General features: G+C 41.7%; 2 protein-coding genes across 7 annotated transcripts in view; one reads left to right on the forward strand and one right to left on the reverse strand.

The window, feature by feature from the left end:
• Window positions 1-11,560, reverse strand: part of SRPK2 (SRSF protein kinase 2) — a 156,281-nt gene extending 144,721 nt beyond the window's left edge. For 4 of the 5 annotated variants that reach the window (XM_068402434.1, XM_068402433.1, XM_068402439.1 and 1 more), the window contains exons 1-2: window positions 11,494-11,560; window positions 11,302-11,386 (exon numbers count right to left, since the gene is read on the reverse strand). In XM_068402434.1, the coding sequence (XP_068258535.1) occupies window positions 11,302-11,386; window positions 11,494-11,509 (101 nt within the window). In that variant the 5' untranslated portion in view covers window positions 11,510-11,560. Of the gene's footprint in view, window positions 1-11,301; window positions 11,387-11,493 lie in introns of those variants that run through there. The other variant, XM_068402437.1, reaches the window with a different exon arrangement.
• Window positions 11,561-11,741: 181 nt separating this feature from the next.
• The window catches only part of PUS7 (pseudouridine synthase 7), a 47,254-nt gene continuing 39,227 nt past the window's right edge, over window positions 11,742-19,768 (forward strand). For both annotated transcript variants that reach the window (XM_068402441.1, XM_068402443.1), the window contains exon 1: window positions 11,742-12,090. The gene's annotated coding sequence lies outside the window, so the exon portion shown is untranslated. The remainder of the gene's footprint in view (window positions 12,091-19,768) is intronic.

A 19,768-nucleotide genomic window follows, 5' to 3' on the forward strand; every position in this document is an offset into this window, starting at 1 on the left:
TGAAATAATAAGCTTCAATTTCCTCAGGCATCTAACTCTTATTTCACAGGTGAGCTACTACATAAGCATGAGAACTGAAGATTTAAAACAAAGCTAGTTGTTCACAGCAACAGAGGAAATAACCCAAATTCTTAGATTCACGACTTTAAATCCAAGGCTCATTTTGGCATCAAACTCAGGCCTGCAGATGGCATCAAAGCCTACAGGAAAAGCAGCATTTCAGGCACACCCATTCCTTCAGTATTTTGCACTCCTTGGCATGCATCCCCACTCCATCATTACCTTACTGTCCTCGGGTTTATGAAAGCTCTTCTCAAACACACACCTCTACTGAGCCACTGTAGATTCAGATTTAGTAGGTAACTCCAATTTCACAGCTCCTTCCCGAGCCAGGTACAGGAGAGCCACATGCTAGATCACTCAAGTCCCATTTGGATCTAGGCTCACAGATATCATCAGGCTCACAGAGGCTATCAGATGCTGCAAGCTATCTACCGAGATAGCCTTAAAAATCTAAGAGCTGCCACATTAATTGAAATCAAATACATACCTAGGCCAGGATTATACCACTAGGTGCCAGAAACATATGTTTAGAGATAAATATACAAGTGGATAAGGACAAACTCACATGACAGTGCTTCAACAAACACTGGCTTGGAAAGTCACATTGCACCGACAGTATACTTAAAAACTACTGACGGTTCCAGTGTCCTTCTTAAACCCATCTATAATTTGGCCTCTACAGTATATTACAAAGCCACATTCTGCTCTTTGTACTGTACAAAAAGTAGTATTTTTTTTTGCATTAAAGTCACTCTTAGGATACCATTGTTCTGTAATAAAAAAAAGCAAGTTATTCGTCCTTCACTTTCTATACCAGTAATGATTTTTCAGGCATGTCAAAATGCTCCTTCACCACCTTTACATACCTGAAAAGTACTTACCTTGTAAGTATTGATAAGATCCCCCTTTAGTCTTCTCCAGGCTAAACAGACCCAGCTCCCTCAGCCTTTCCTCATACAAGAGATGCTCCAGTCCTCTAATCATCCGCGTAGCCCTCCACTGGACTATCTCCCATAGTTCCTTGTCTTTCTTGAACTGAGCAGCCCAGAACTCCACACAGTACTCCAAGTGTGGCCTCACTAGGGCAGTGTAGAGGGGGAGAATAACCTCCCTCAACCTGCTGGCCACACTCTTCCTAATGCATCCCACGACACCATTGGCCTTCTTGGCCAGAAGGGCACATTGTTGGCTCATGGTAAACTTGTGCTTGCAGCTCAGAAGGCCAACCGTATCCTGGGCTGCATCAAAAGAAGCATGGCCAGCAGGTCAAGTGAGGTGACTCTGCCCCTTTACTCTGCTCTTGTGAGACCCCACCTAGAGTACTGTGTCCAGCTCTGGGGCCCCCAACATAAGAAGGACATGGAGCTGTTGGAACGAGTCCAGAGGAGGGCCACGAGGATGATCAGAGGGCTAGAGCACCTCTCCTATAAAAAGAGGTTGAGAGAGTTGAGGCTCTTCAGCCTGGAGAAGAGAAGGCTCTGGGGAGACCTCATAGCAGCCTTCCAGAATCTGAAGGGGGCCTACAAGAAAGCTGGAGAGGGGCTTTTTACAAGGGCATGTAGTGACAGGATGAGGGGGAATGGTTTTAAATTGAAAGAGGGTAGATTTAGATTAGATATTAGGAAGAAATTCTTGACTGTGAGGGTGGTGAGACACTGGAACAGGTTGCCCAGAGAAGCTGTGGATGCCCCCTCCCTGGCAGTGTTCAAGGCCAGGTTGGATGAGGCTTTGAGCAACCTGGTCTAGAGGAACGGTGTCCCTGCCTGTGGCAGGGAGGTTGGAACTAGATGATCTTTAAGGTCCCTTCCAACTCAAACTATTCTATGATTCTATGATTGTCCACCAGAACTCCCAGGTCCTTCTCCGCGGAGCTGCTTTCCAGAAGGTCAACCCCCAACCTGTACTGGTGCATGGGGTTATTCCTCCCTAGGTGCAGGACCCTGCACTTGCTTTTGTTGAACTTCATTAGGTTCCTCTCCACCCAACTCTCCAGCCTGTCCAGGTCTCACTGAATGGCAGCACAGCCTTCTGGTGTACCAGCCACTCTCTCCCAGCTGTGTCATCAGCAAACTTGCTGAGGGTAAACTCCCTCCCTTCCTCCAGGTCATTGATGAATAAGTTGACCAAGACTGGACCCAGTACTGACCCCTGGGAAACATTACTAGCTACAGGCCTCCAACTAGACTCAGCACCACTGACCACAACCCTCTGAGCTCCACCATTCAGCCAGTTCTCAATCCACCTCACTGTCCACTCATCTAACCCACACTTCCTGAGCTTACCTGTGAGGATGTTGTGGGAGATAGTGTCAAAAGCCTTGCTGAAATCAAGGTAGACAATATCCACCTCTCTCCCCTCATCTACCCAGCCAGTCATGCCATCGTAGAAGGCCATCAGACTGGTCAAGCATGATTTCCCCTTGGTGAATCCATGTTGACTACTCCAGATAAGCTCCTTTTCCTCCATATGCTTAGAGATGGCGTCCAGAATGAGTTGTTCCATCACCTTTCCAGGGATGGAGGTGAGGCTGACTGGCCCCAGTCAGCACATTTCACTGGAGTCTATTCTTTAACCAACAAGTTCAAGATAAGATCCCTTTAGCATTAACACTCAAAGAGACTCCCTAGCAGAACATTACTTCATTATGCAGGAGCTTGATATAAATGTCAAAAGTCTGCTAGTTGCTTTGCTGGACAAAAACAGAATATGTGGTATTTAGACATATGAACTGTTTTAATCACAGGATTTCCAAATGTGTAAGCTAAATTAAAAACAGTACACATACAGCTCAAAAAATGTTACTACAGAGATTTACTTTGAAACTTAGTAGACCACCTTTTTCTGCCAAAAAACTTGTCCATACTGTCTTCTGTTAAATACAAAAACTTTTTCTATGGTTATCTTAGGCTCAAACAGAGCCTATGCTGCAATTCTGCTCTGTAACATGTGCTTTATTATACTATGCTTATCTTTCTAGCCATTTCTCCTTCTGCACATTGTCAGAGATCCATTCAAACAAAACTTCCCAAAAGCAGAGCTCATCCTAAAAGGCATATTAGTGGGGTAGAAAGGGGGGCACAGGAGGAAGACTACTACCAAAGCTCTGCCAGCTGTAAATAGAACCATCCCTCTTACAATGTGCTATAACTGTTAACAGATCGAAAGTGAAAAATGAGAAAATAAGGATAAGGGTCTTTAAAAAAAAAAAGTGCTGACAGGAAAACCAGGAAGCAAGGGTTATCACTTCAAATATACGAAGGCTGAGACCAACAGTATTTTAAAGACGTGAATATTGGGAATTATAAATACAGGTAAAAAGACAATTTTTTGTTCCTTCAAATACTATTAAAATATTTTTTTAATATTTTTTTTCTTTTCGAAACAGCCTAGCAAAATGGGGCCCATTCCCAAAGTCCCCATAGGCAATTAGAACAGAAACAGTTATTCATTATTAAAACACAGGCTAGATTACAAAGGTAAAGTTGGGCAGCATTACAACATAAGTAATCAGGAAGAAAAGGGAATGATTATGAATACAACTGCTATATAGTTACGTTTTCATTTTTAACAGTCCTATCCCTTTCATTTTTAAGAGTCCTATCCCTTTCTTCTGTAGAGACCTGACGTCACTTCATTTGCTTTCATTAGATATTGGAATAACTTTAGCTACTATTCTTCTGAATCTTTCCTAGTCCTCCTCTTCAAAAGCTTTTAAAAAATTAACATTAGTTTCTCTAATTAACATTAGTTTCTCTGACATTCATCAGTAAATCACCCCAAGAACAAAGAAAATAATGAAAAAACAAACAACCACCTCGCACACATTACAACTGATGGGCAGATACAAGACCACCTCAAACTGTGAGAGTTCATGGTCATTCTCATCTAGGAAGCCCAAGAGGTGGTATACTCATAGCCTCTGATCAGTGAACAGAATCCATTCAGCAAACACCCATGGGCACAACAACTACCTAATAGATGCTGCTTTTAAGAAAAACAACTTAGATGTCACAATAAAAAAAATTATTATTCTGTCTAAGCATAACAAACACACTTGAGGAAGCATTGAAACACTTTTGTAATTGCCTGGACACCAATTAACCTTCTAGTCTTCTTTATCATACCTAGACCCACGCTTCCTTCAAACAAGGATTAAAATAAATTTTAACTTCTATATACATTATTATGTATAAATATGTGTGCATATATGTTTGTGTGCGTAGTAGCAAAGCTAGTAGCATTTTCACACAAGACGACAGGAAAAGGAAGCTAGATGAGGCTTACTATCTAAAGCTCATTGTCTTATGCAATCACAGCCAGAGACCAAATGAAAACAGTTTTCAGTAGAGATATAGATTTACTCTTTTATTACAGACATTAAGACAACAAACACATCAGCAATCAGTGAATCCACTCAAAATACACGTATGCTTACAAGAAGCATGTAGTTTCCACTACTGCCCTACAGTTCACTAGTTAACGCAGAAGTAGTTCACACCAACCTTTGCCACTAGCTTTCTCGGTGGAAAGAAGACCATGCTTAAAGATTGCAATCCTTGAAAAACATGAACAGAATTTAAAACAAAAATTATATTTTAAATACAAAATCCTTGTTTTTTAAGACTAAATTAATAAAACAAATGTCTTGTGTCTGTACCTTAACAGGACCAGCAGTTCTCCTCTAAATGAGGAAATGAAGATAGATTAATTCGATACAGTCCAATATAATGTTCTCATTGTCCCACATTTCTATTTCTTCAATTTCCAGCTTAGCTAGTCACATTTACTTCTACAACTCTTACTGCTCCAGAAAATGTTTGAGATTGAACACAAACTTTATCTGAGAAGATTCATGCTGTAAGGCAGCAATCAAAAAGTTGAATATTTAGCAAAGCCATGAGAACAGCAGGTTTCTCTCCAGGTTTTACTTTTGCCCTATGTCTAGATAATCTATGGCCACCAAAAAGGATTGTGTGCATGCCCTCCAATCTTTTTTTTCACACACACTAAATCACTGAAGTGGTCACAAAGCATATTTAGGAGACCATCAAGAAGCCAAGTAATAAAGGAATTCTTTCCTTCATGTTACTGTGTGAGAATTCAGTGAAGTTGCCCAAAATTTAAAATAATTAGATTTGGTCCAGCCTTTATCAAACCAGATTATATTCGTTATACAACCTGACATTCATATTTATTCAGTAAAGACTGTCATAGACATCTTCAAATTGCAGGTTTTTTTTAAAAAAAAAAGTTGATAGCTTCTACAGTCTGTGATCATCTTTATTACAAAAGGAAGAGATGGTTATATTTCAAAATCCATGAACATGCCTTGTCCACAAAATTTATTACCATCATACTCTGTAGTTACAGTAAATAAAAGAGTTAAAAAAATAAAAATGCACTACAGAACAAGCAGCCCTGTCATCATGAACATTATACCCCAACAGCTCATCTCACTACAATCTGAAACACGAAATGCAATCATTTCCCCTCCCCCACCAAGTTAACTCCCCCACCAACATTAACTGTGCCAAACCAGGGTATTTTCCTTAATAAAACAGCTGTTATACTAAAAACAATGTTATTGCATCAAACATAATTATTACAAATGAAATTAAGGTCCCAGGATGGCATCTTGATCCATTTCCTGTTTAAAACCTGACATAACCAAGGAGCCCACTACAGGCTAGGATGTACGTGGCTGGGGACCAGCCTTGCTGACAGGGACCTGGAGGTCCTGGGTTCACACACCTGAACACAAGTCAGCACTACACCGCTGCAGCAATGAAGACAAATCCAATCCTGGGCTGCATCTACAGGGGCATTACTAGCAGAGGTAGAGATGTAATCATCCCACTCTACTCAGGACTTCTCAGGTCACACCTGGAGTACTGTGTCCAGTTCTAGTCCCCACAAGTCAAAAAAATACATGGACAGAGTGAAGAGGGTCCAAAGGAAGGTCATGAAGATGATCAAAGGGCTGGATAACCCTTTGAGGAAAGGCTGAAGGAGTTAGGCCTCTTCTCCCTGGAGAAGTCTCAGGCAGGACCTCATCACAGTATTCCAGTACTTAAAGGGTGGCTACAAAGAGGATGAGTTTCTCTTTTCACAAGGAGCCACACAGAAAGGACAAGGGGCAACAGGTACAAGTTGCACTTGGAGAGGTTTCATCTTGATATAAGAAAGAAATTTTTTACCGTGAGAACAACCAATCACTATAACAACCTCCCCAGGGACATGGTGGAGTCCCCATGCTGGAGCTTTTCAAGATGTGGCTGGACAAGGTGCTAGGCAATCTCATCCAGGCTCCCTTTCCCACAAAAGGTTGGACCAGATGATCTTTCAAGGTCACTTCCAACCTGGGCTGTTCTATGATTTTGTTCTATGAAAAAGGCATGAATCTTGGCAAATTTCTATGATCAGACAATTCTTTGATAACAGATGTCCTGACACTTACATGACAATAACTACTTTCATTATACAAATCTGCAAGTAGACCTCTACAGAATATTAGAAATTCTGGAGCCATTCCCATTTCAGAAATTAAGTTTATTAGAGTTGCAGGATGTTTTCTTACTACATGACACAGAGTTCAAAACAGAAAGATGAACACACTTTGTAATACATGTGCTACTTTACACTGAAATTTACTCTGGATCCCACAAAAAGTCTTTGATATGTGTTTTATTATCTCATTACAAAGGTGGGCATTGGACTGACTCAGGTATTCAAGATCAAACATGACACAACATCTTCTTTAAATTTCTGTAATCTCAATACATGCAATTATTTACTTCTTTGCAAAAGAATTATTATCATTATATCTAGACAACTAAAATCAACTTTTGTGTCTTTCAGCTGAATCTTTCTGTATATTGTACTTTTTAAGAAGGCACAACGTTAAGCACCTGAAGCCTACATACACTAAGTGGGCAAATAACCAAGACAATTGCAATAAACAGAAAGTTACAGCCCTGCGGTATAGGTAGCTTAATGAAATCTTAAAATTTGACAGAAACAGGAGGATAAAGCTCCAATTAAAATATTCTTAGCAAGAAGACGAAATGCTATTAAGAAAGAAGGCAAGAGTTGCAATTCCCATCAACATCACATTTTGAGAAAATTCCCAAAACAACACTGAGCAGACCTAAGCTGATCCACCCTAGGATATATATCCACTCTAGGATACCCACATATTGTGGCCTCAGACCACTGGTGGTCAAAAAAAAGCCCATTTTACATATACACACTTCCACTCTCACCCTCTCACGCTTGCATAAAAGTTAATGAAAAAGCTTAGGGAGAGTTTGCAAATCTTCTGCAAGCAAAAAATAAATTAAGCTAATGAAAGCCACTGTAACACTGAGCAAGATGGGTATTTTTGTTCTCCTCAAAGAGTTACTGAAAGAGGCTGAAAAACACTGTGGTAGAGAAACGCTGACAAACAAAAGCAGTGAATGATTTTCAGACATTTAAGATTCCATAATAATGTCATATATCCAAACTTTGATAGCTGTACAATACCTGTGGGTCCAAGAAGCTAGTTATCTGGAAGTGCACAGTACAGAAATGTGGCACTCCCCATGTTATCTAACATACATACTCTCCACCACTATAAAGCAGTATCGCATGGTCTCCATCACCTGTTCTAAAGTATTGCTTAAAGACAAAACAAAAAAAACCCCTGCTCTACAAGAAAACTGAATTTTGAAAAGTCAGTCTTGATTTCTGGATTTATGCATTTGTATTGAAGTATTCAATGCACTTAATCCTCTCTCCATACATCCACACATCATCATCTGGATTTTTTTAACATACAAAACTCTATCCTTTAACTTTGGATACAAATTTATAGTAAATGTGTTAAAGATGACAAATCTCTGATTGGATATTCACTTGGGTTTTGTCATATTCACTTAGAAATAAAGTCAAGCAAAATAAAAGTATCCAAGACAGAAGTTTGTTCCAGTTGAAGCCAATACTAGTCTGAATATAAAGAGCAGCCTACCATTTTGATGAATGCAGAAGGTAAACATACCTGAGGCCATCATTTACATAACTGGGTGCTGTTAGTAAAGAACAGTAAACAGGCTTGTCTATCTGTAAGCACGTTTATCTCTGAACACAGACTTGGGCATCTGTCAAAAATGCTATTTCACAGACCTCTCTCAATGCAGATCTCCATTTTAAGGAGAAATAATTCACAGAGGACCTTAGTTAATTATTTTGATTAATCTTTTGTCCGACTCAAAAAATACATAAGCAGTTCGTACACACTGCATGGAAGTCCATCTATTATAACCAAAATGAATTGCTGTTATCTTAATATGGTGACATATTATTCTTTTTCAGTAGCCTGGATGATTGAATTCAAATGCCATACCAAGCAGATTTTGCTATTACATGCAATTTTAGACACAGTCTTGATTCAAGACAAAGTGCTTTCTCTTCAGAACATGAGCCACTTAACTGCTAGTTTCTTGTTTTTCCACCCTATTACATAAAAAATACGGATTCACCTCCACCAGTTCTCATCATTGACTTAAGGGGTCAACACTGAGCAGTTATAGGACCGATCTCGCAGCCTTCTATGGCACTTATGGTCATAACAGACAAAAAGCTATTCAGTGTTAAAGAGCACTGTAACTTTTTCTTCTTCTTGTGTCATCATCTTAACACTCTTCAAACAAAAGCCTGCAAGTAAGCTACAATGCGATATAACTCTCCTAGCCAATTCTAGAAGAGGAATCCTGCAGTTCCTTTGAAGCACATTGTTACCAGCAACAATGGAAGTTGCTCTATAAAGCTATGACCCAGCAGAGAAGAGTCTTCCTAAGAACCACAGTTTAAAAAAAAAAAAAAAAAAAAAAGCTTTGGATTCAAAAACAAGTCACAATTTTCACGTAGTGAACAAGTTCACTATAGGGGACTTATGGTATAGAATTTCCACCCCCGAAATCAACATTTTCATTTGCAGCTACTGTGCATTTGATGTGCATCACAGATACTGTACGGCTCTAACACAGTAGCATATGCTGTAGCAGTTGAATTTAAAGCAAGCTGGGAACAGGACAAAACAGATACTTCTGTTGAGATCATCTTCTGAAATAATGTCCAATGCTGTCTTTATTTTGGGGCCTAAACTATTTAGCCATATGCACAGAGACTTAAAAACTTAAAAGGAGCTTCCCTTTCATAAAGAAGCACAAAACAGAGCAGGAGGTCTCCATAGCATAAAAGTGGTTTGAAGAGAAAAGAAAACATATGTAGCAGAAAAGAAATGATGGCGCTGTTGTCTACTGCAGCAAAACCACTGTTTCCTGAGGCAACTGAACAGATTGGGCCATTGCATCTGGAAATGCCAACTCAGTATGGCAAATGGCCAGCTACTGACTGTGCATCCTGACTTAACAGTAGCCAGTTTCTTCAGCAAACATGAAAAGAGTACCAGTTCTGTGCTTACTAAGTGTCTGTGAAAGCAAACTTTTGACAAACTCCCTCAGCAGGACATCCCAAGGCAGCCCTGCTAAGAAGTGTATTAAACACTGTATCATCTAAGCAGAACAGAAGTTTATTAATAACCTTGTGGTTAAGACTTAACTGAAAGCTACAAAAACAATTCTGAACCTAGAATTACAATAAAGTTTAAGCTATTTCTGTTTTCAAAGTGGCAAAACAAATCCATGTAATGTTACAAACTGACTTTCCAAAAGGATTTTGGAAACAAGGGAACCAATCCAATCAGACCATATATCTTGCACATAAAATTTGTTTCCATTGCAATAACTCCAATTTCACACAACTGAAAACACAATGTAGTTTTCATACAGCGCTGGAGGAAACAGCAGTAGCAGAACAGGATGTGAACAAAAGTTAGCTGTCAAAGCCTGACGACCACTACACCAGCATTTCATCTCACATTATTTTTAACCATCTCAAAGGGGAAAAAAGCCCATTCATCATAATTAAAAAAAACAAACTCCAGGAGCAGGGATGTATTATTATTTCTTTTTATAGAAATCAGAAAGAAAAAGACCTTGCCCCTTGAATCATTTACCATACCACACAGCAACATCTTTACCCCATCACATATATATCCATCCATCATACCCTGCTTCCCAGTTCTAAAAACTGGCTGACTAGGAGGAGAGGGGGATAAGGAGTATCAGGACATATGTTTTCCTGTCAGAACACAGTAGGTACACTGGATCCCCAAGCAACAAAAATAAAGACAAGAGTCTATTGGTGACTTAATGAGTCACCAATAAAGTCTCGCTGAACAAAACATAGTAAAAGCTAGTGAGAGAAGCACGTAATCCTTCAAAGAGAAAAAATAAAAGAGGGAGGAGTCCAAAGCCACATTATCCTAGGACAGAGCAGTTAAAGTGGGAACACTACAGAGATGGAAGAACATTCCTACGAGGTTCCGTGACAACAGGTATCATGAGAATAAGAAAAGATGAACTAGACAGTGACAAGAACAAGAATGGTCAGCAGAAGACAGGGGAAAAAAACAGACTGTGACTTCTCTCTGTTTCTGCAAGACCAACAGAGATTTAAACAAAAAAAAAAAATACCGGTATCGGCGATGCTGGCAATTAGACACATCTGGGAACGGGAAATAATCTGACAGTACGGAGCAGGAGGCAGAGAGCGGGATGGGTATATCAGGCTGCCAGCAGGATAAGTAAAAGGACTGCCTATAGACGGGAGAAAGCCGCCCGAAAGAAATCACAGAACAGAAAACACAAGGAGAGAAAGAAGAGCGTGAAGATGAGAGAACTGGAGGGTGATTCAAAAGGGACGCGGGGCAGCAAAGACTAAGTCTGTGCAGTCCCCGCAAACGGGCGTTTCTCAGAGCCGAGCGCCGCACGACGCCCCGCGGCGAGCCCGGGGTGGGTTTCCACGGGGGACGAAGGGCGGCCAGTGCGGCGCGGGGAGGCCCTGCCCGACGGAGGCTGACCCCGGGGCCAGGGCTGGGGACACCCCCCGAAGGAGGGCCGGGCCGCGGGGCGGGCGGGGCGGCGTGCTCTGCCGGGGGAGCTGCCGTCTGTCCCGGCGGCGGCGGCGGTGGGAGCGGGGCAACTCCCCGGTGAAAGCAAGCGGTGGGGCCGGGCCGCGGGACTGCCCTGACAGACGCTACGGGGCGGCGGTGAGGAAGGCGTGAGGGCAGGACAGACAACGGAGCCGTCCCGGGAGGAGGCTCCGTCCCGACGGGTCGGGGGTCCCCGTACTCACTTTTTGTGGGGCGGCGGGTGCTTGTCCCTCCTGCCGGCCGCCGCGGACTGCTTGGGCCGCCGCCTGCGGGCCTGCAGGGCCAGCACTGCCGGGGAGAAGAGAACAGCCGGGAGCCGGCGTGAGCGGCGGCCGCGCAGCCCCCGCGCTCCCGCCCCGCCGCCCGGCCCGGCACAGCACAGCACGGTACGGTACCTTTGCGCGAGTTCATCGCCCCGCGCCGCACGCTCCTCGGCCGGCGGGCGCGCCGCTCCCCGCCTCGCCCGGCCCCCTCCCGCCGCCACCGCCCGCCAGTCGCGACCGGGCACCGGCCGGCAGCAACGGCGCCGCCCGCCCCGCACAGCCCCGCGCCGCCGCCAACTGCGCAGGCGCGGCCGTGCCGGCGGGGCCGCGGCCGGAAAGGCGGGGGCGGGGCGGCGGCAGGTGGCGGCCGGGCCCGGCGGGAGCGCACCTGGGGCGCGGAGCGGCCCCTCAGCGCCCGGCCCGGCCCCTCCCCTCAGCGCCCGGTTTTGCAGCTGGCAGAGGGGACAGCTTTGCCCTCTGACCAGCCGCTGCCCCTTCCACCGATCCGTATCTGTTACCGGGCTGCCGCCGAGGTCGGCTTTGTCAGGTGGTCGAACCAGCTGGAAGCTACTTTTGCTGAACGCCACTTGCCTCCCCAGGCGTCTCGGTTTGTGGTCAGAGCAGCGAAGCGATCCACCGCGTTGCCGCGCAGCGCTGGGAGCTGTGAGAAGAGAAGGAGAGAAACGGAGGGCGTGGAGGTGGCGATCTGCCTCCTTGGCAGCAGCCGGGGTGAGATCAGCTTTAGCTTGTCCCAAGACCTGTGTGGGGTTAGATGCTGGAACTGATTAACCGTGCGACACGAATCCAGGGAAAATAGATTTCCTTAATTCCGATTCTCACTAAGTTATTTGATTATCATGACGGACAACTCTTGGCAATTGGTTTTTTTGCTGCCGACGATGTCTCATTGCCCATGATACCAGGCTCTGTTCAGATTTGGCCCAGTAATGACCTGTTGAAAACTGCCACCTCTTACTTGTGCTGTGCATAGCATGGCTTAATTTTTGACAGCGTTATGACTGAAATTTTGTGTAATCTATAACATATGCCTGGTGCAGAAGATGACCTGGGTCATATAAAAAACTCCAGTATGAGTGTGAGGCTTGTCTGGCTTATTTTCATGTGGGACTGGAGTTCAAAGCATAGTAACTGAAAGATAACAGGGAACAGTCATTAATTTTTGAGGCAGAACTGCCTCCCTAAATAGTAAGACAATCCATAAGGATGAAGATCTAAAAGCAGTTGCAGTCAAGGTATTACGAGAGTGAAGGGAACTAGCAGTAATCACTGGTCTTAAGTAATTCGATCATTGAGATTTCAACTAGACAGAAAATGGATTCCCTAGTTATGGTTAGTTCAGCGTAGGAGCAGGACAGAAACAGAAAGATAAAGCTAGACAACTCAAAGAGGGAGGTACCACAATGTATAATACTTGTCTGACTAGAGAGCCTGGTGAACAGAAAACAATAAGACCATGAAGTTCAGCCTAAACTCCAGCTCTCATGAGGCACCGCAGCTGCATTTCTAAATCAAAACATGTGTCCCATCCTCCATCATAAAAGAATACAGGAAAAAAACATTTCCAGTATAAGCTACTACTTGGGTAACATGCAAGGTTGGTGTGTTACGTCTCCCTTGTTGTGGTTAGCCTTTTAGTGATAGTTCAGTGTGATAGGTCAGGCAACAGAATGCTGCACTGAAATTTTGAAGGCTTTCTGATGGGAAAGTAGATGCATGAAAATTAATAATAGTTGAATGTAAAAAGCAGATTACATATTTACCCTTTGTTTCCAGGCTAATTTTAACTTCATTGGTTAAATTGTGCTGCTGCATGAATACTTGTGCCTGTACAGCAAATGGTAGAGACAAGCACCTAATGAAGGAGAAAACGGTGAGACTGCTTTTTTCCTTTGTCAGGGCAGTGCTGGCTTAAAGATACCTGCTATGGCTATAGAGCAGAAACCATATCAGGGTCCCAATCATCTTTTCAGTGAACGGAGTGCAATTCTGTTTACTTCAACAGGAGGTTTATATGTAGAACTGATTGCACAATTGGGTCTTAGATAAGTACAGTGAGCTTTGCTTACATCAACAGGATTATAAATTCGCCAAATCTGGAGTCAGGAAGGAATTTCCCTCACGAGCATAATGTCAGCAACATAATCAGGGCGAGGAAACAATCTGCTAGAGCACAGAGAAGGAATTATGTTAGGACCAGGTGGGTGTATGCTACACAGTCAATTTCTTTCAATTCTAATGGACACATATTTTGGGACTGTATTCTTCCTGGGTTTTGTTGTTTTCTTCCCCATCTCCCCGCCCCCACTGAAAAGCCACTCAGAGGATGCTCATGCAGAAGTGCAAAAAAATCACTGACACTCTATATGTATGTATAGAGGATTACCATGTGCAATTAACTAACTGGAGAGTAAATTAAGGTCAGTAGAGGCTAGATGTATTTCAAAAAAGAAAAAAAAAAAACACACTTATTTCTCAGACTCTTGAGAGTGTAACTCTCTTCCTGGGAACACAAACAGTAAGTGAAAATTCAAAAAATTACAGAAATAATTCCAGGTATGTGATTGTTAAGAATGGATCTACTCTGGATTATGTTTATTTGAATCCACTCATTTCAGTGAAATTTTATTTCCGTGTATGTCTTATTGTGTGTAACTTTGCTTTTTCAGAAATAAATGATGAGTCAAGAGAAAAGACAGACTAAATAGCAAAAGAAGGCATTTGTAAAAACAGTATCAAACATAAAGAATGGTGGACTGGGTCAGAATGTATCTGTTTCTGGCTGTCTCTCTTTGAACATAATATAGCAACAGGTGTCTATTTTATTACAAGGATTACCACAGAGCTCATTTGCTCTGGGGAAGGGCGCTATGAAATTTAGGTGATATGACTTAGAAAGGAGGGACAACAGCAGATTTAGATGGTCTTAGGTGCAAACATCAGGGGAGAAGAAGGAGAAAATACCAAATTATGGAATTATATTTTATCTGTTTACTATAATATAGTTTGGACCAGTCACCTGACACCCCACAGATGTTTGGTTTGTTTCCTTTTCACATAGCTTTGAAATATCCCACTTACACAGGAAGACGTTATCTTTTCAAACATGAATAGAATACATTTGTACAAAAAGTTACCTAGCAGCAATCCTCTAAGCATGACATTGTCATCTTCTTGAGAATAATTCAAAATTTTTACTTCAGCAGAGGGATGTTAGAAGCTTTTGCCCTGATTTCTGTATCAGTTCCTTTCAGCATTGCTTTTTCCCACTGTGTGGTAGCATGCTCTCTGAACTGCACTTTCTCAGAAATCAGGATATGAGCCAACTTTGCGCTGCTCTTGCACAGAAAGGAACAAACGAAAAATAACACATAAGGCAGAGGGAGAAAGAAAACCCAATGGGTGGTGGAAAAAGGAAAAAGAACAATGTAGTGAAAGGAAATTCCCAATTAAAGGAGAGTTCTTATTAATATGCAAGTCCAGCCTTCTCATCCTCTCGCCTTTCATGGTTGTCTCTTGTTCCTTCAGTTCCCACCCCCATTCCACATTTCTTTTGATACACTTGTGTAGGCATACAAACAATGAGCCTGACCTCCTCTTGTTCACTTCAAGAATTTTCTAGCTACCAACATGCTTTTTTTCCCCCTCTAGTATGTAAACAAAGCAAAGAGGACAATTCTCATCTTGGTTTTGAGCAACACAGACAACAAACTTACAGATAGGAAGTATTAAGCAACAGTAACTAATAACCTGGGTTTGCTTTTAAAGTCAGGAGGACTGTTGGCTCATCACTGCTTGAGTATAACCAGTTAACATTAATAGGAGCAATGCATACGTTAAACAAGAAAAGTAGGCTTGTTATCTCAGTAGTGTAACTGGAGAAAAAATAGCAGGAAGCATGAGTTGAGATTTCCAGAAAAAACAGGAGGTCAGAAATATGGATTCCTGGCTCATTCACTGATTCATTGTTCTCTTCCTCAAGCAAATTACATGACTCACCTGACTCATTTTCTTCATCTATAAAATGGTACAGTGTATGCCAGCTGCACAGAGTTAACATTGGTAGAGAATTCTTGTTTATGAGGTCAATTAGGATTACTAATGCAAGCAGAAAGATATAAAGGAGAAAGAGACCAGTTTAACACCAATTTGACATGAAATTAAAGACTTGCCTATGCCCAGAAATAGCTGCATCAACCCAGATCCGTATTGTACGTAGTCTAAATAGGGCATGAACTGGCATGACTTAACTCAGATCTGAAATAGGATTAAACCAGACTGTGGCAATATTTTAATGACAATATTTCTTCTAGTGTTGAAGTATCCAGGTTTCCAGAATGACCCGTTCAAGCTTCCCCCATTACTTCCATCAAGCTCCCAAACACCCCTTCAGTTAAACTTTCTCCAGTTTCCTGGGTCCTTGTCTTAAATTTCTTCATTAGTCCCCTCTTCTCCTGGTTCCCAGCTCTTTACCCAGCTTGCCCTTCTCATTTCAACCTCCCTTATCTCCTTGTTCCAATCTAATGCCTTTTTTTCCTGTATTTAAATTGGATGGTTTCTTCCTTCATGCTGATTAAAGGTCAGCAAGGGAAGAGAGGATCACTGGAAGATTAGTGACTGCTCTCAGTTTCCTGATCAAACACAACACAAGCAATTATAGGGAAAGTTCTTCAGCAGTGATGCAGGGGTGATTTGGACTCATGCCTACTATTTCTCTCGAATGGCAGCTATGCAGTCTGGTCATGTGTGTGAGAGATTTATCTGCTAGGTGGGCGTGGAGTATTTTGAGACTTAAGTATTAAACTCTCATGTGTCTCTATCCAACACATGCAAAATGCTGTTTTACAAAGTCTCATAATTTGGCCAAATTTGAAAAGATTTTCATAGGGATTGTAAAGGCACATCTTTGATATTAAGGCCTCTTTCTATGAAATCTCAGCTTCATACTTGAAGGTAGGGATTGCCAACCAGTGAGATGAGAATCCATTAGAAATCAGACGCAGGGCTTATCCAATTTCCTTTTCTCTTGGCTTGGACTACACAAACAATAGTCACAATGAAAACTGCAAGCTCAAGCTTAATGTAAGAGGAAGCAATTGACTCATTTTCTCTTGAAGAATAAAGCCTCTTTCTTCTCCACAACCACCCCTGTACTTTTACTTGATACAAGATGTTTTTGCAGCCTTCAGAAAAATCAGACACCAGCTGACTAGTAGGATGATGCCACGTTATGTCAGTAGTGCCCCAGATGTCCTTTCTTCACACATCCTTCAGTGTGACATCGCTACAACGCCCTCGCCAACACCTTTCTGGGAAATTAACAGCCGTTACCCTGCTGCATCTCAGCGAGGACTAGTGTTCCTTTACAAACTTTCTGGTTACAATGCATTCTGAAATAAACTTCTGTTAGTGGAACGGCCAGTAAAGAAGCACTGGCCAAACTGGTTTGTCTGGGTACAGTTCAAGAACTTCATCTCCACGGCAGAGTAAGCTTGTGCTGTTTTGTAGAAAGTAACCGTTTGGTAAATGATGGCTCAGTTACACAGGCAACATGCATTAGCAGCTACAGTTATCAGTACACTATTGCCTACCATTAAGGCACAGAACAGTGCCACTTTTGCTTAATTAGTCTTGACTATGTACTGGATCCAAGGAACTCCTGTGCTAGAGGGGCATTTCCAAGAAGTATGTCAGGATTCTTTTAATATGATCAAAATAACATTCTTTAAAAAGTATGAATTATTTCATTACTCAGCATGGGATATTTCATCCCATATGATTAAAATTTTACGAAGTTAACAGTAACTGGATCTTACAAAGTGAAATGTCAGCCAGCTTCAATTGTCATAGGCATTACCAGCCTGGTTCATAACATGTGTGAACTAGCCATTGACTTTCACTCTATCTGGATATGTCTATACCACATCTATACCATGTAAAACAGCAAAATGCATTTTTTTAAAAGCAGAAAATGTTAAGACTAATCATTAAAATAAAAGCAGAACTGGCTTGGCTTGTTAGTCAACCAGTATTTCTTTCCAGCCTTCACAAAGAACACTCATAAATGAACTTTGTTACTTTCAAAGAACTGAATAAAGACCGATTATTCACCTCTAGGCACGTGAAATTCCCTCTGCTCCTAGTATAAGATGTGTGACATCAAACAACAGTGAAAATATTACAAACAGTCAGCTATATGTTCATTCAAAGCACAGAGAATTAATCCATTGCAGTTTGGCCTTGTGCATTGTTTCTTAGAAATTAATTCCGTGGGCTTGATTTATCAGGTTTGATTTAATCATGTTTTACACCCACTTTGGCATTCATTGTAGTAACACAAATGACTGTGGTAGGAAATATTCACATGCTTCTGCCTTCAGAGCTGCAAAATAAAATAAACATTAAGAATGTAAATAATGTCACCAAAAAGTATGTCTTCATTGCAGTCTCAAGCCAGGCCTTTAAAATCACTACAATGTAAAACTGCATTCACACAGTATGTCCATCTATTTACATTAACTTTTAAGTATCAGGATTTTTACTCACCTTCCAGAGCACTCAGTACTTTACTAGCTGGACTTCCCTGATACAGAGAGGGATTAAGCACAAAACTAAAGGATTATGGCTATTTCAGTTCCTAGTGAGGAAGAAATCCGGTGTAGGACAATGATTTCTTCTTTGTCCAGATACCCAACTTTAACCTGTTTTGAAAATAAGAGCTTTTATTCCCTTCAAACACTAGTTACAATAGGCATGTAAGTCCATTTCCTAAAGTCTCCTCCTCTGTCCTATCTTATGCATTATTCTTAAAGAACACAATTGCAGAAAACAGCAGAAAAAGCTGAATAGCAAGAAACAAAGGCAAAGTGGGAACAGAATGCACGTCTCATTAGTTGATGGTAGGATACATCCAAATCTATTTGTTTACCGATACGCTCAGTGCTGTTTGCGTTCAGTGGAACAATGCACTGTACCATTTCGGAATGCACTGAACCATTTCTATGGGGACAGAAGCAAGAAATGACACTGTGAACTCAATGCACTGCTAAATCCAGCGCACGCACTCAGAGTATGCCTCATCACTGAAAATCCAGGAGAACAGAGTGTGCCTTTTCTGTCTCTTTCATTGAGTTTAGTTGAAATCCATATGGAAATGTGATGTTATCGATGATTTTGACCACATACCGATTTACCTAATACTGTTCTGGTTATAGCATCTTTCTCTGCCCTGTTCAAAACTTTGAATAAGGCTCCCTGTCTCTTCTTTCTTTCCCCAAAATAATACATAGTTCAAGATCAAGACTTCTGTTACAAACTAATGTACCGTATGAAATAGTACTGGGAAGTTACCTGCAAATAAGAAAAATATGAAAAAATCTTATTTGCAGTGAAATTAACAATAATATGAATTGTAATGGGAATCTGCATTGCCAGCATACTATTCTCCTTTTCTGTAGTGCCAGCCTGGTCCTCATGTAGAAGTACCTCTGTCCAGGTGGTCTTCCATTTCAGGAGTGTGTGGTTGGCTATTACCCTTTAAAATCTGGAATTGCTTAGACAGCTGAAGAACGTGATGATGTGAAATATGTGTCCCCTGTATACCACATACAGCCTGGCAAAGATGTGCGAGCTGCAGCTTATTGGACAGGAGAGGAAAGAGCAACTCAAGAAACTATACTTGGTTTTGTAACTGGTGTATTCTAACTTTCCAGTTGATCTCTAAATTATTGGCAACCACTTTTTCCTTCTTCCCAGCTCCTTTTTCAGTAGAACTCAAGATGCCTGTGTCCAAGGCTTATTTGCAGCAGGTTATCCTTGAATCTTTGTTGGTTTGGTTTTTTGTTTTGGCTTGTGTTTAATCTTTGCTGGATGAGAGTCCTTTTCACCAAACATGTGCCTGATTTTGCCCACAGAGAGAAGAAAAGAAAAAAAAGTATCACCCCTGTAACACTTCGTATCATACTAAGCCTTCAATTAATATTTTATGTGCTTACTGTGCTTTCATTTCATCTCTCTTTTCTGTTTAGAAACAGCTATATCTCATGCTGCCAGTCTACAGAGCCTATAGTATTTCCTATTAGTGCATTCTTACACAGAATTTGTAATGGTTGAGGGACTGGGGCTGTCAGATAAAAGGGATGTTTACCAGTTACGGTTTCAAACAGCAGTGCCATGAGAATATATGAATCAGTTGGTGGTCCCAGACTGGAAGAAGAAACAATTTTTCCTGGCATCTGGTAGAAGACTATTATAATCTGGTGACCAATTAGCAAACCACTGAATGAAGAGAGCCAATAAACTGTAGAACAGATACAAGACAGTAGTGCTCTGCAGGAATTTCACTGCCCACTATGAGTTTCTCATATTTCAATCATTTGTAAGACTCATT

The sequence above is a fragment of the Nyctibius grandis genome, chromosome 5 (genome assembly GCF_013368605.1).
Source record: "Nyctibius grandis isolate bNycGra1 chromosome 5, bNycGra1.pri, whole genome shotgun sequence".
Classification (NCBI taxonomy): Eukaryota; Metazoa; Chordata; class Aves; order Nyctibiiformes; family Nyctibiidae; genus Nyctibius; species Nyctibius grandis.